Genomic DNA, 16790 nt, shown 5'->3' on the forward strand with positions numbered 1-16790 from the left:
GATAAAATATGTATTAGATTTTGGGTACTTGTACCCACATTAAAATGTTTATTGGTTAAACATGATCTCAGTTAAAACAAGTGAGATACAAACAGGATAACAGAGATCCTTTAGTGGCTCCAAATACCCAACATAACAATATAAATAAATGTGTTTCTGATAGTTGCACATTTTCCAGAATGCATTCACTCTTAAAAACCCACCCAAGGACCCAGAGAGCCATAACTGGTCACAGTGCAGTCCCACATCTGTAGCAGTCTGTTCCTGTAGTCATTAATCTGTTCTTGGAGTCGCCTTGTAGATGTTATTGTTTTGTTTGTCATGACGGTGCACAAGCTCCACATTAAATCTGCTTGGTAGATGCTCCTCATAGAAACTTGGAGTCTTGTGTTCTTTTCGCATCTTGGATGACAGATACACCGCGGCTCCGTTTTTGCACAAATGAGCGAGTGTCTCCATGAGCAGTGGGTAAGTCTCTGGGAGGTAAATTATATCTGCACAAAGCACCAGATCCCAGTCAGAGGGGAAGTTCATGTGGTCCTCACCCCAGGACAGAGGACAGACAGTGGGAGGGGAGGAAGGCCAACCACTAGAAGGCATGTTGGCAGAGACATTGGCTTCTAGTTGAGGAAGAGCCAAAGGAAGGTCTGTAAGCGTCACCTTTGCACCTGGAAGAAAAAGATCTAGATATCTGATTCCATGAACTTTCAATGAAACTCTGAGGTCAAGATCTGAGGCCATTAAATGAAGACAATCTGTGTGCATGTATAGATGGATGCACTACATACAGCCCCAGTTGAGAGTTTAAGCACATCTAGTAATATTTATTTTTACTATGTTCTTTAGCAAACAAACGGTGTTTATCAAACTAAAATGTATTTCATATTTGTGTCTGCCGCTGGAACTCTGGAGGCATTTATGTGGGCTTTAATCAGAAAAGCTGCAATCTGAAGCGTAGTGTCTACAGATACGGACCCGTACGCGTAGCCTGTGGCCTACGGATACAGCACTATCCATTTGCTTCTTTAATTCTCGCTGCCTGAAATACCGCAGCGCCCCCTATCGAGTGGCCATTTTTACGGCAAACAGGACTTCCATGTCGATATGAACTGGCTTGTGCTCTATATACATGTGTCTCTTCTGCATTCACTATAGTTACACCCGCTGTCTTTGGCCAGTTATTTAAAAAGTAATAAAGATGAATGAGATCGCTGTGGTGTAGAAAGGTTTATAATAGAGTATAAGATGTATTTCAGTAGATCTATGTCATGGTTAAAGTTATATAACAGCTGTATATATACAAACAAAATCACAGCATGAAACAATGGCAATGTATATGTCATATATGCCCTATATCCGTACCTCGAGTACAGATGCTACGGGTACGGGTCCGTACCTCTAGCATCAATCAATCTGAAGAGCTGTTAACTCCTTAAACCACGCAAGGTCACTTGTTGGCCACTTGTGATAAACTTCAAGCAACATTTTGGCAATAATGAGATGACCATGACCGTGCTTAGGTTTGGAACGACCGGCCTGAGGAGATAAGGCTGCAGAATCAGTGACTTCTTTGAAATCACTTCTGAAAATCCATTTTTATAGACTTGCTTTTATAGAATGTTTTAGTTTAGTTTACTCTTTTATTATTTGTCTACCTTTGTTTTTGATGGTTTTTCTCCCTTTTCTTCTTCTTTAATGTTATTTGGAATTTTTATTATTTCATCAGTTGGTGTTTGAATTGAAACTCTGCATCTTGTAATTAGTATCTTTTACCTCGCCTTTTTGCTTCTCTGGTCTTTTTTCTTTCTGCCTTGAGTATCCTCTTTTTTCTAGCCTGTCAGTAAAGCACTTTGGATACTCAGTTTGTAGAAGGGGCTATATAAATAATGTTCTAATTTAAATTATTCAGGTAATTACTATACTGTGGGGACATAACCTTAATATTCAAACTTGTTTGAGAAATGCACAACGCCAGTGTTACTTGCCAACTTGTGCCATGTAAATAATGATGACTTGATTTACAGAATAACTATCCCAGGTGAATACATAATGAAACTAGTTAAGACATGACCAATATTCTGCTGTTATGTATATTATGTATATATTTACACAGTCTATGGGCAAATCGTGTGCAAAGCTGCAAAACAAACAAGTATTAGGGCACCTTTTGGTTTGTAGTTTTCAGCAGATTCCTATTTGTGTCATTTCATAGTTCTGGTGCCTTCAGTTTTATTCAGCACTATAGATATAAATTGTTAAAATGAAGGAAAAATCCTTGAAACCAAACTTGTGACTACATTTTAACCTGCTGTAATATCAGCTGTGCTTCTGTTGTTGACAGTTGACACCATGATGTGTTGGAGCATGAGCCGACACCAGCTGAACCAAATGGACATACAGAGAAGGTTTAGGAGTATCTTGTAATATATTCTAAAATCAGAAACACACATAATAAACCTACCGAGGCGAGCTGCCAGGATACCGACCACCCCGGTGCCTGCTCCCAGCTCGATGATGCGCTTCCCCGCTAGCTGCACTGACTGCTCCCCGAAGTACCGGCACAGATGTAACGCCTGTTTACACCCACAAAACACCACAAAACTTTAATTTACTTCTTTAATGTCACATACAACGTCTACACAAAGCAAGAAAAGTGTCCCAACTACCCGCTCTTACAGCTTCCCAGACCGGAGCAGCCACGCCGAGGTTAGCACCGAACACCTGCCGTATGTTGAGCTCCTCACCCAGCAAAGTGTACACATTATCCTGGGAAAATGTCTCCAAAAACAGACAGTCATCAACTGGGAACGGGTCGTCTTCATCCACAACACAAGTCATTCTTATCGGTGGATAAAACCGGGATTCTGTCGTTTAGACGTTTACAATGGTCGCACGTCTTCCAGGTCAAATATCGTTAGCGTTAGCATTAGCTCAGCGAGTAGCTGCTTAAGCTGCATTAAGTTAAACGGTAAATCGTAGAAAAATTAACGACGTGGTAGAATGAGGAAAGTGGAAAAATGATAACTAGCTTCGCTTTACTTTAAAGGGAGTTTTTCAGTGTAACCCACTGTTCTGGTAGTGTTTAGCCGGCTGTAAGTTAGCTAGCTAGTTCACTCAGTCAGCAGAGGAAGGCTTGGATTTAAGTTTCAGCTGATAAATTTAGTCTGGAAAAGAGGTATGAATTACACCTCCTGAAAATTGATTATTATCAGGTAAAACCGTTTTTAGTGGTGTGTAGCCTCACGTCTGTGGCATTACACGAAACTATCAGTTTAACACAAGCACTCTTAGTTTTGTGTTACTTCTAAACTATTGCTGTTTTACTTGGGTATTATACAAACAAAATTGTTATGCATTATAACGGTCTTAAAATATTGAGATGCTGAGAGCTACAGTAAGCAACAGAAGTCATTACACACCAAGGTCATGTCACCTAATCGATTAAAAATGAGATCACGGCTCAATTTTTATTTCTAAGTTCACATTAGAGTGGAAAGCTGCATTGAAAATACAGGCTCTTAAATGTAAACTTCTAAAAATATTTGATCATTTAAACGAAACTGAGTACTTCTGTGATTTCTAATCAGTCTGCATGAACATGATTTTTAATGTGTGCGTATATATGTGTGTGTCTGCATCAGGATGCTCTTTGGAACAAAACTGCAAGATTAAACTTTGCTAAATATCACGATAACAAGCCTGATACATATTTGGTTAGATGAGACTAAGTCAACTTTGCTGGGCTTAGATGTGGTAAAGCATGTCTAGAGGGATCTTGGTCATGATTACCACAGTGACTGCATAGTCCTGACAGCACAGACATGGGGGTGTGATATATGGTAAAGTATGAGAGTGTGGATGTCCTGCTCTAATCACTTACAGTTAATCTTTGTACATCACAAATCAATATTAGAAAAAAAAAGAAAACCAGAGATTTAGCCATTTAGCCGATATCATTTTAGGGTGGATTTTAGCTTTCTGGTCTCAGACATTCTAACAATGCTATAGTCACTCGCCTATGACTAGGCTTGTATTCTAGTTATCTGTGGGTTGAATAGCATCTTTTACTTAAGTCAGGAAAGCAGCAAATCCATGTCTAAAAAAGCTCATATTTGGCTTGTTTGCTTGAAAATTTACTGTAATGATGAATTAAGTATTAAAATAGTTATATTTCAATTTTGCTCTCATGTCACATTCTTTATGTTGATAGGGAAGCTGTCTACTATCATTAAAGGTGGTAATTTTATTATTTTCTGCACTATTGGAATGCTGCACTTCAAAAACACACAAAACACCATCATGTTCCAAGTTTATTAAAAAAAAACAAAGCAAAAAAGGTCACCTTCTCATCACCCCTACCGTCATTTGTCTGGAAAACAATATTTAAGTGAAGTACCACTAGGACATAACCATTTTTTTCCACACACACACACAACTTCACATCAATGACAAAGATGATTTCTCAGGTATATAAAGTGTAGAGTCGAGTACAGATATGTTGAATAAAGCTCTTCATCATTTCAGCTTATCAGTCTTTAAAGAACACAAGAACATGTAAAGAATTTCCAACACGGCCAGACAAAATGTAACGCGTCCAAACTAAAACAAAAGAAAGAATCATAATGCTGTCTTCAGATGTCTGCTTGTGTTGGACTACATCACAGTTTCCTCAGTGGAGTGGACAACAACTGCTGGGTTCAGGCTACACATACACTCTACTCAATATACAGCAAATCTGCCAGAAACAGAACACCTCTGGATTATTTGTAGTTATTAGAAAATAAATAATTCTTCTTATCATACAGATGACAGTAGTAATACATCCATAACACAACCCCCTCCCCCTCAGGCCTCAATATGTGCAAACTGCAAGAGTTTAAAAAAGGTAGCACTTTATGCAAGGACCACAGAAAACAAAAAACAAGTGTTTTATAAAAGGAGCACTTCATAAAAAGTGCAGCCAGTGTGAGATGGGCATGATTTTATATTACAGGATGAAGTGGAGGAGGCACATGGCTGTATGCATCCTCCTCAGGCCAACAGTGGACTAACAGGACCTTGAATATTATTATTGAATATGATGTTAAAAAAAACTCAAATGGTCCTTAGACCAAAGGAATTTATTTGGTACTGAATGGCTATTCTAATCTTATCTGGGACTGCCCTAATGCAAAACATTCTCCTTTAGTCTTTCAAGGTAAAATACTGATGTAAATGTAATATCCAGATGAAAATGAACTTGCAGTAACATTGGACCAACTGCATGTTTTTTTTGCAAACATTCGTTCTTGTCAAATCTCCCCCCGAGAAACTAAAGTAGTATGATGATATTCGACAGAAATGATGCGTTTTTGCACAATATCACAATTCGTGCTTTGAGAAGGCTCTGCTTAAGCAACTTAACATTAGTAGTCCATTTCCATACATCACAAAGTGTTTTCTTTTAAGACACATTTATGTCTGCATGTTCGGGTCGACAGACCTCTGTCACCGTCTTGGCAGTCATTTGATAAAATAGCCGCAGCTCGAACAGGCTGTCGATTGTTTGTCATTAAAATCAACCAAAGAACATCTCCACGAAGCCCAAAGTGTGCCCGCAAAGACGTGGAACACTTCTTGACGCTTCCTGGTTGGTATGAAAGGCAGTCACATTTCTTTAGAGTAGAATCGAGTCCAAGTCCACACAGATGCACAACAAACACTCAGACAGAAAACGAAAAGCCAGAGGAATGCATAATTAAAACTTTGTTCCAAAAAGAATAATAATTAGAACAATGACTATGATAAAGAGGATCAAAATGACCAGCATCTTTCTGTTTTTCTTCTGGTACTGTTCAGCCTGCAAAGAAAATAAAGGCAATGAATTCAGTGTAAGAATTCACATTATTATTATTGTTCAGAACATATGGTAAATCCTAATTATGCTTTTAGCTATAATTGTTGCCTTCATGTTTTCCCAGTGCTGTGCACGTGTGCTAAAAATGGTGACAATCACTTAACCAAACAGGGTTGTTCCACTGGCCCAGGTTGGCCTAATTTAGCTGTGCCAAACCATGACAACATGTTTTCACAGCAGGTGATAGCAATGCTGTGGATCCGCTATGCAGCAGGACTCTCCACCACCCACCTGTACCACCTCTGGGGCCAAACCTGTGCTGGACACTGGAGGACAATCTGTTTTTAAAGTTTCTCTGTGTTCAGCTCTCAATTTCTAATCCAGTTCCCTTGCTTGTACAGACCCTTTCCAAAAAAATGGAATACGATGGAAAATTTTATTAATTTCCGTAATTCCATTCAAAAAGTTAAACTTTCATAGATTATAGATTCAGGGTCAACAATTCAAACAATTTCAAGTATTTATTTGTTTATGTTTACATAATTTGGGCTTCCAGCTCATAAAACCTACAAATACAGGAATTCAAAAAATTAGAGTACTGTGAAGAAATCTGCCCAAATTATACAGGGCATGACTGTTTTAAACTGTCACACACTAATCATCTACTAACTTAGGGGCCGTTTACACGAGGACGCTTGCAGGTTTAAAACGTCAAAATATTTCAACAAAACACCCTATCGTTTATACGAGGACGGCGTTTTGGGGGCTTGAAAATGCAAAAATTTGAAACCGGCCTCCAGAGTGGAAAAGTAGAAAACGCTCCGCCGTTACGTTTCCGTCTAAACAGCAAAACTTTGCCGAGATCTGACCACGTCGCGTACGCGATTACGTCACATACGTGGGCCGGTGCTTTGGTTTGCCGGCCGGTACAAGGACGTAAACAAAGATGTGTGATTATTTCCATCCTTCCTACCTTCAAGCAACTCTGGCAGCTCCATGTACACTACAGGAGTCGTACCAACAAACGTACAGAATCTGTACAGATTCCATTCATGAACATTTACCGCGGCGGAGATCCGAAAAGGGAGATAGTAAGCATGCGCGTAGACATGGCGGAGTTTAATCACAGCGCCACCCAGCTGCCTGGCATGCATATCCAATCGAATTCCACACACTATAGAGTCACCGTATATACGCAGATTTCCTTCAAAACCGCTCGTCTAAACGTGAAATCACAAGACGCCACTTTTGCGTTTTCTGTTAAGATGGTCCTCATGTAAATGGCCCCTTAGAGCACCTGCACAGGTTTCCCCAGGTGTCATTAAATTGCTTCGTTTGGTTCAATTGTCTCAGTTTGGTTCAATATGGGGAAGACTGCAGACTTGACAACTGGCCAGAAGAGAGTGCTGTGTTCAAGAACATCAATGGAAAGCCGAGTGGAAAGGCAAAATGTGGCAGGAGAAGATGCACCAACAAAAGAGATGACCGTGGGCTTCAGCGGATTATCAAACAGAGAAGATTCAAGAATCAGGCAGAGATCCAGAAAGAGTGGAATGAGGCGGGAGTCACAGCTTCAAAATACCACCACATTCAGACGCATCCGGGAGATGGGCTACAACTGTCGGGTTCCTCGGGTCAAGCCACTTCTGAGTCTGAGCCAACATAGGAAGCATCTCAACTGGGCCAAGGAGGAGAAGGACTGGACTGTTGGCCAGTGGTCCAAGGTCATCTTTTCCAATGAAAGTAAAGTGTACCTTTCATTTGGGAATCAAGGTCCAAGGGTTTGGAGGAAGACGAGTGAGGAACAGAACCCATGGTGCTTGAGGTCAAGTGTGAAATATCCACAGTCTGTCATGATTTGGGCTGCAATGTCCGGTGCAGGTGTTGGTAAACTCTGCTTTCTTAAATCCAAGGTCACCGCAACAGTCTACCAGAATGTTTTAGAGGACTTCATGATTCCTTCTGCTGAGGATCTGTATGGAGATGCAGATTTCATCTTCCAGCAGGACCTGGTCCCTGCCAATACTACCAGAAGCACCAAAACCTGGTTTGATGCCCATCACAGTGCTTGACTGGCCAGCCAACTTACCAGCCCTAAACCCCACTGAGAATCTATGGGGTATTATCAAGAGGAAAATGAAGGGAACCAGACCCGAAGACACAAGAGCTGACAGCAAGCATCAAGGAAATCTGGGCTTCCATAACTCCCAGGCAATGCCACAGGCTGATTGCCTCAATGCCACGGCGCATCGAGGCAGTGATTTAGGCAAAGGGATTCCCAACAAAGTACTGAAGATTGACATATCGTTTTGAAAGTGCCATATTTTCATTGATTTGATCCTAATTTCCTTTCTTTTTCTGCAAAAACTGAGTAGTAAATGGTGATTTCTTAATAGTATTCTAATTTTCTGAATTCCTGTTTTCATGGGTTTTATGAGCTTGAAGCCCAAATTATGTAAACATAAACAAATAAATACTTGAAGTCATTTAAATTGTGGGCCCTGAATCTATAATCTACGAAAGTTTAACTTTTTGAATGGAATTACGGAAATAAATAAACGTTTCTATCATATTCTAATTTTCTGGAAAGGGTCTGTACATTCAGGTAACGGCCTCAATTTACTGCTCATCGACAGTTTTCAATCAAATCAGAGGCGTGTGAAGTTACTGCTGATGTAAACTGAACTCTTCTGGTTCTTTCGTGGTTTAAAGTGAACTATATTTTTGTTTGTGGTGGAAAAACATGATGATCACAGCTGTGCACAGAGGCCACAACTAACCCACTCACAGTGGAAAAACCCTTCAAATGTTAAACTGTTTCTGTAGTGTAATGTATTATTTCATGTCGACATGAGCACATCATATTTACCTTCTGTAACTGTTTCAATCCGTCTTCTGTTTTAACACAAGCCTGCTCCACATTGAAGTCGATTCTATCAAGAACGGTGCCCTGCGGGGAAGAAGAGCATAGAATTTTATTAGTGAAAGAAAACCATTTCAGTTGCAGATCATATATTTTTATGCAAAGTATGTTAGCATTTTGATGCAAAATACCTTCCAAATTTGAGTTTGCTTTGCCTTAAATGTCAGTTAAAAGTGCTTTCCTCTCATAATTAAAAAAATGTATATAATTTTGACCCAAGGCATAAGAGAAATTTTAAATCAAAAATTCCAACAAGCATGATACTTTAAATTTTGTAAACCATCCAGATAGCTCACTGATGATCCCACGCATATGTACCGGTATTCTGAATTAGATTTTGTTTTCTCCTGGACTCATGAAACAATCTTTCAAGGTTTCAAATACCTGCTCCACCACCATTCCAGCCAAGTCTCGGAAAATCTCATTGAGGTCTGAGATGGATTGCACTATTTGTCGGATCTCCCGCTCCCGTTCTTCAACCATAACTGTGTTCTGCTCCACCAGCATCAGCTGATCGTCTGTGAAGCCCTGAAAGACAGCAGGTTAAAAATGCACATTTAATGCCTTATGGTAAACGCAGATCAGTTCACGGGACATTGGTACTCTTAACAGATCCAATTAAAAGGTCCAGGTATGTCAATGAATATTTCAAATGTGATTAAATAAACTTGTCTAAAAAGCCTGCCTGGAAATACATTTTTGGTCAGTAGATGGCATAGTAGTTTAACCTCAAGCAAAGCTTCATGGAAGCTAGATAAGCTACAGTTGGCCACCTCTCACGACCTCAAGGCACATCTCAAAAATATGCGCCTAAATGAGGATTAGTTATGTCTCCTGTTGGATTTTTTGGCTCTCTTATATATATAAATATATATATATAATGCACACAAGTAGATGTTATAATGGCTCAAACTCATTGTTTTCTCACATAGAGTAGTTCAACATCATTTTGACAGCACTAGTAGAAAGATCTTTAACCATGTTGGCATCACATTTGTGACTGATTTGTTACAATAGTAACTAATATTAACTAAACAGTACCGCTGTTTTCTAAGTTTTAAAAACTACCTTTGTGCTCTTGATGTTTTCAAAAAATCTGACATTTTTTGCTTTTTCTCCCCCATACATTCACTTCACATATTGAGGCCATTTCCTGTCCAATACGAATATTAGTAAAAGGCACTGAAACCCGCGTTTTTCTATTTTTTGTTCTCTTCCCCCTGCTGTTTTCGATGTCTTATCTTAACTGTTTCACTCACTGCTTGTGCATATTACTCGTCTTGTTATTGCATTGTGGCCGTTGGCTGTGTTTTTGTGGTGAAATGTTTTCAGAATCAGAAATACTTTATTGATCCCCAAGGTCATGTTGCTTTCAGATACGTGCTTTCGTCTTTTAACATTTGGCATTTGTTTTCAGTCCTTTACCCCAGGTCTGCCATTGCTGCCATTTTGAATAAGAATGTATTCTTAATGACTTTCCAGGTAAAATAAAAACAGAAAAGTTGTACTCATGATGACAGCATGTAATATTTCTGCAGTTAATGAACTATGTAGTTTAACTCTCAGTGGATTTATCTGAATAGATGACTGCCTTTGAAAAACACCGCTCACCTTTTCATATAGAGCTAAATCTTCATCTTCTTCCATTAGCGGCCCCGAGTCAAAAAAATGCTTCGATCTCTCTTCGCGATTCTTCATACCTGGAGGACAGACCAATGCCATGATGGTATTAACATTAGAACAGAAGAGAAACAACACAAGATATAACCTTGATAAGGGTACAAACATGTGAGATATGACAATGAGGTGTAAGAACTTATAAAGACCAGCTGTGGTGCGGTTCTTACGTTTTAGGTAGCCAGACTGTGTGTGTCTAAAACTGGTGGAGAGATCCTGCAGGCTCTGTGCCAGAGACGACACCACGTTTCTCAAGAGTCTCTCCTCCTGCTCGGTGCAGTGGCCACAACGAGACTGCAAACCCGTCACAGCTCGCTGGCATCGATGGAACATCTGCAATGGACCGCAGAAATGGTGAGCTGGCACAAAACAACCATCTGTTTTATCCCAGTCTCATTAACTGCTGTCAGATATGTCGACTAGAGAATCAGTACGAGATCATACTCTCATAAATACTTATCTATATTCAAATAAGTAGTATTTCAATAAAGAAACGTATCATCTTTTAATCTAAAATATGCAATATGTATATGACAGTCATTAAAAATGAGTGTACCTGTGTGATCTCTTGAGTAGTGATTTCTATGGCATGTTCTTCTTCACTACTGTCATCCAACGTTGGACGATTCATGTGCTTGTCATGAAGTATGGCCAGGTCCTTCATCTTCTGCCGAACCCGTGTGATCTCATACTGGATCTGAAAGGTGATGATCGACAGTGAAAAATCCCATAAAGACGATATTTTGTATATTAACTCCGGCAAAAATGAGTACAAAATAACACAGTCCAGTTTGGGTTTTACCTCATCAACCCCCTCCACCCACTTGGGAGGAAGTTTCTTGGTGACTCCGATGGCAGCTTCAGGATCCAGACTGATCCCAGACACCAGGGCCATTCGGTCGTCAGCCAACTTAAAAACACAAATCACCCTATTAAAACGTTTCACATAATATTTTAACAGTATGTACTAATTCAGGGTTCTCGCCAGCGCATTTCAGCGTAACGGGCCGTTACGCTTTCAGTTTAAAAGATTACGCTGTGATTAGGGCCGCTACGCTGCCTTTCAAGTTGTGGTATTGCGTTTTGAGCACATTTGCTCGCGTAATATTTCCATATTTATGTGAGAAAACTTCTTTATTGGGGCAGTTGGCGCTGTGAAAGAGAGTTATTTTGACAGATAACGCCATGTACGTTTGTTTTTATCGACTGGGTGCCTATCTAGGTGAATTTACGTCTCCCCACCTCAGCCGTACTTTCCTGTCGATTGACCCGTTCCCGTCTAAAATTAAGAGTCGCTTCCAATCTCGGGGTTACAATTAGCATGTCTTGGTTGTTTCCGTGATGTCATGTATGGTTAATAGTGACCTAAATCACGAGCATTTGGAGCATCTGCGTGACATCATTGGCTGACATCTGGGCCGGCCGCTAGCGAGATTTAATGAAGGCTATTACGCGTGCGCGAGGACCTGCCATTACGCTGTAAAAAAAAATCCTGGTGAGAACCCTGTAATTTATGATTCTAAAGTTATTCTACCACAAAGGGAAACTACCACAGTACCTCATCAAGCTCCTAATGTGATTGGCAGAGAGCAGAGTGGTCCAACAGATCCAACAGAGGACAAGGAAAAGGAGAGAAAGACAGAAGTAACAGAAAGTGAGGCCAAAGAAGTCAGATTTTCGTATACCAGATATGTCTTTGCATCCATTTCTACAAACCAGTGAATTAAAAATATTGTAAAACATATGTGGCTATTAATTCCAGCCATGTATGAAACAGTACAATTAAGGAGGACACAAAAATAAATCATCTAGAAACTTGCAACAAAATAATTTCCTTTCAGAAATAAAATCATTACGTGTGAGAAATATGAGAAACTACAGAGAGAGCAGAAATGGTAAAGACTCAGATGAAGAAAAGAAGGAGTTTGAAAGACAGTTTGACATGGAGCACGATATTTCTGGTATTTAACATTATTATTAATTTACTATAATATTCAATAACTAAACCTAAAAGACATGATTTGTTTTGCATAAATATGTCTCTTGCATGTGTGTGCCTTGTTTGAACTGAAAAACAGCTGCCTTCCTGCAAAGTCATTTTAAACCTGAATGTGCAGCAGCTCTGTCAGCAGTCAAACAGTAGTTTTAGTGGAGTCGTCGTCGTCTTTTAAACAGAGCAACAATATTTCAGTCTGTGAATATGTATGCGCATCATATTTTCCCCTAGTGTCAAATATTTTTCACAGCTTTCACTTTGATAACGTGACTATGGCTGACTGCTCTAAAAATGGAGAAAAAAAATAATTTATAATTCACAATCACAATTTTATGACCAAATAATTCACATCATCTCTGGTGGACACTGGGATGAAGCTAACACAAAGACAACAGACGAACACTGAATACAGATGCAAGACAAGAAAAGCAGCAGGCTACACGCATGATTTTACCGATAAACCTTTGACATTAAAATTGTCATGACACATAAATAACATGGTTGGAGCAGTAAATGCCCTTTAAGGACAGGAGGAAGAGATTTACTGAGTGCGAGCAGATCTTGGTAAGAAGCTTCTCTGGTCACAGGAGACCGTCTGCGAATACAGAATTTTGATTAATCTGTAACAGGATCAGTGGAGAGCCTCGTCCTGTTGTGGTTCTGTGTAAAATAAACACAGAGGACTGACTGAATAGTGAATGGGTTTTTTTTGGGTTCTCAGTGGGAGAACTATTAACATAATACCACAGCATCATCACTGAGTTCTGTTATTCTGAGCGTACTTGCTGATGCTCCCAACATGCTGCTCTGCACTGTGTGTCACAAAGAGATGCACTAACACACAGTGTCAGTCCAGGAGTCACAACTATTTAAAGGTCTTCAATCCTGTAGCTCGGCTCGGCCTGATGGTTAAAATGATCTTTGTTACTCAGTGATCAGCCTCTCCACATCCACTTTTCTCTGTATTCTGTGCCGTCAAGAAGTGCAGAGGAACAAGAAAAAACTTTTTTTGTGTGGCTGTGGATTTTATTTTTCGGTATAGAAGCTGTGCAGCTAATATCATTACATGTTCATTGTCTCTGGGCGTCCGGGCTGCAAGAAATTAATCTACCTCAGCGAGCAGGTAAGCAGTTAAAATGCTCACAGCAGAGTGTGAATAGTCACATGTAGGCTACACCTGCTTGGTTCTACCAGCTTAGAACAAGTGGCAGGAAACCAGAAGAAGCTGTGCAATGGAGTTTAACCATAATATGCAAGAAGAAAACTGCAGGATATTCATACGGGATGGAGCATTCTTTTTTAAAATGTCAGAATAATGAAGAATTTCTAGCGAACAATGTGACCTCTCTGAACTCAACATTAATCACAGAATTCATCAATGTCAGCCAAAGAATGTCATCAGCTCAATTCTGTAGCACCTCAGCCAGTGGTGGAAAGTAACTAAGTACATCGACTGTACTTAAGTATAAGTCTGAAATACTTGAGCATCTTAATGAGACCATTTTGTGCTACCTTATACTTCCACTCTTTTCGATTTTAGAGGGAATTTAACATACTTTCTATTCCACTTTATTGAACAACTTTACTTACTTTGAAGCTAAAGATGTCACAAAATGGAAAATGCAACAGCTTTTTAAAATACAACACACAATGTTTCCAAATTTTATGGCTTCCAACATCTTCCAAAACACAGTGTGTAGTCAGTTTCATATTTCAGATGTCTATGAATTTTGACCAGCTTTCACAAATGGTGATTTTTTCCTGCAAACTTCCCACATGGTTTCATTTAAAAAAAATGTTTAAATGCTCCAACGCCTCTCCAAAAATCAAACATTTGAACAATTTAGAAGAAATATCAATATTAGATGACTGCCATTTGATTGTTTTTTTTTTTTTAAATTCACATTTAAAATGTGTGATGGTGTATTACCACATACCACCAGCATAATTCCCACAGTTTTAACCCCAGGTCAGCAAGGGAAAGTAATGTATAGGCAAAACTGCAGCTTTTCCAATTTGCTAATCGCATTGCTTCCAGTCACAATTCAAATTGATGAATTATTCAGCCCTACTACTTACACAATGATGATTCTGTATTAATAATTTAATGGTATCATGTATATGTCACAGTAGAGATGGCAATTCAATAGAACTGGCAATTCTCCTAGTAGACATGCCAATCGCAATCTCCTCTAGGAGAACTGGCAATTCTACTGAATTGGTTTGGGTTAGCAATCGCAATGTCTACTAGGAGAATTGCCAAGTCTCCTAGTAGAGATTGTGATTGGTATCTCTCCTAGGAGAATTGCCAATTCTACTGAATTGCCATCTCTACTGTGACATATACAAGTAGATCAGTCAGAGAGACCAAACTAGTACTTTTAGTTTAATTACAAAACATTGCAGCTGACACTTATGTACTTTTACTTAATTGGTAGGCATTTTCAGGTTGGGCTTTTACCAGTGATGGAGTGTTTTTACATTACTGCACTGGTACTTTTACTAAAGAATCTGGATATTCTTTCCATCACTGGCCCTGGAAGTCTCGTTGTATAGAAAGGATTTTTTTTGTAAATCTCAGTGAGTCTCATACAGGTGATTCTGAATTGTCTGTAGGTGTGAATGTGTGTGACTGATTGTCTCTATGTGTAGCCCTGTGATAGACTGGTGATCTGCCCATGGTGTCCCCTGCCTTCACCCTATCTCAGCTGGGATAGACTCCAGCCCCTATGACCCTAATGAGGACTAAGCGGTGTATAGATAATGGATGGATGGATGAATGGAGTTTCATACAGTTAAGTCTCTGTTTTGGAAAAGGGGAGGGAATGGATCAGTATTTAGTAGAAATCAATATCATAAGGATGCATCACTAATTTCTTTTCGGTGAAAGCAAAGTGTGTTGTGGAAAATACATGTTCCTCCACCAAACTAACAATAAGATGACTTTCTTTTCTTTACGGCTCCACTAGAGAGATGAACTTAACTCTAGGACTAGCGGTAAACGTTTTCAGCGACATTACAGAGCACTTTTCTTGTCTTAGTTTGTGTGACACGTTTTTCTAAATGCATGGAAAACATCAGCTTCAGTCTATATCAATCACAGATCACAGGCACAGTCTGATCTAGACTAGGTCAGAGGTCACAGCACAGGCTATACTAGTGAGGAGCACATTTGACGGTAAAAGCATGCTTTAATTTTACATAACTTACTCTGGCAAAATTATTATGATTATCTTGCTATTAAATAGCCCTTGCTAACATTTAACAAGTCTTTCTCCTATTGTTTCCAGTGGACATTTAGCTGATGAGAGGTGAAAAACATGCCTGCACAATGTTTTTCATCCTCCTCCATCGCCTCACTGAGCCACATCAATGAGTCCTGAAGTGACACTACGGGCCACTGAGGCTCAGAGGTCGTAGAAACCGTCCTAAATAATAACTAGTAGCTACTACCACACAGTTGGAGCTAGCTAACAGCTATTAGTGACTGGCTATATGCAAACACACACAGTAAAATGTCAAAACGATGCAGACCACTCACCGCAGCATTGCTACGTGTACTCAGACGGGGGTCGTATGTACTCACTTGCTCAGCCAATATCTGCCGGTTTTGGATTGCATTGTTCCGCATTAACAAGAAGGCATCGGTCAGACGCCTAGTGGCCATGACTGCCTTGCTTGATATCTAAATTAACACTGAACAAAGTGCGGATCAGGCGATGATTTATCAAACTATGTCCACTATGCCGTGGACGCGCTGCTAACACCGCTAGCTTTAGCTTTGACTGCGATGAATGACGAGGAAAACTCGCGATACAGCGCCTACAGTTTACAGCAAACCACCTGATTCATGTCCATCTCGTAAGCAGCTCTAATACTTAATCAAAAAATAACAGACATGACCGAGAGTTTGTTGTCAAATTTATAGATGCAGAGTCAGATTGGTAACGTTATTCCGCTTCAGGCAGCTACGGAAGTGGGAGAACGTAAACACCTGCGTAAACCGATTCTTCTTCTCCGGTTCATTAACTGCGCTCTCATCTGTAGCTGCAGCGATCATCACCACCTACCGCTTTACAGAGAACATGCAGAGAAATAAATACAGCTCCATATCAGGACGTGGTGCCAAAAAGTGATCGTTAAAGCTGTATCCCCAGTTTATGTAAACCTACAGCAGCTTTTACCTTGATCAAACAGCCATAAAAATATCTCTTTTGTCCCTGTGTCATTTTATCTGCCCTGTGTGGCTGAAACTGTTTTACAGGACCAATTCAACTCACATAAGATAAAAACTTTATTACTCCCGAAGGAAATTCTTGTGTCAGATATTGGTCATAATATAATAAATACAGTGCTTA

At 39.7% G+C, this 16790-nt stretch overlaps 2 protein-coding genes across 2 annotated transcripts; both read right to left on the reverse strand.

Moving 5' to 3' along the window:
• Positions 1-13: 13 nt before the first annotated feature.
• Positions 14-3170, reverse strand: LOC110961111 (EEF1A lysine methyltransferase 3). The gene is made up of 3 exons (XM_022208592.2): positions 2677-3170; positions 2462-2573; positions 14-668 (listed from the first exon to the last, which is right to left on the reverse strand). Exons 1-3 carry the CDS (start codon positions 2836-2838, stop codon positions 274-276), a joined length of 669 nt encoding a protein of 222 aa, XP_022064284.2. The 5' UTR covers positions 2839-3170; the 3' UTR covers positions 14-273.
• Positions 3171-4297: 1127 nt separating this feature from the next.
• stx16 (syntaxin 16) lies at positions 4298-16455 on the reverse strand. The gene is made up of 9 exons (XM_022208596.2): positions 15974-16455; positions 11995-12006; positions 11239-11346; positions 10993-11133; positions 10607-10769; positions 10371-10459; positions 9144-9287; positions 8706-8786; positions 4298-5839 (listed from the first exon to the last, which is right to left on the reverse strand). The coding sequence occupies exons 1-9, from the start codon at positions 16097-16099 to the stop codon at positions 5738-5740; spliced, it is 966 nt and encodes a 321-aa protein (XP_022064288.1). The 5' UTR covers positions 16100-16455; the 3' UTR covers positions 4298-5737.
• Between the last annotated feature and the right edge of the window lie 335 nt (positions 16456-16790).

Source organism: Acanthochromis polyacanthus, chromosome 5, assembly GCF_021347895.1.
Source record: "Acanthochromis polyacanthus isolate Apoly-LR-REF ecotype Palm Island chromosome 5, KAUST_Apoly_ChrSc, whole genome shotgun sequence".
Taxonomy (NCBI): Eukaryota; Metazoa; Chordata; class Actinopteri; family Pomacentridae; genus Acanthochromis; species Acanthochromis polyacanthus.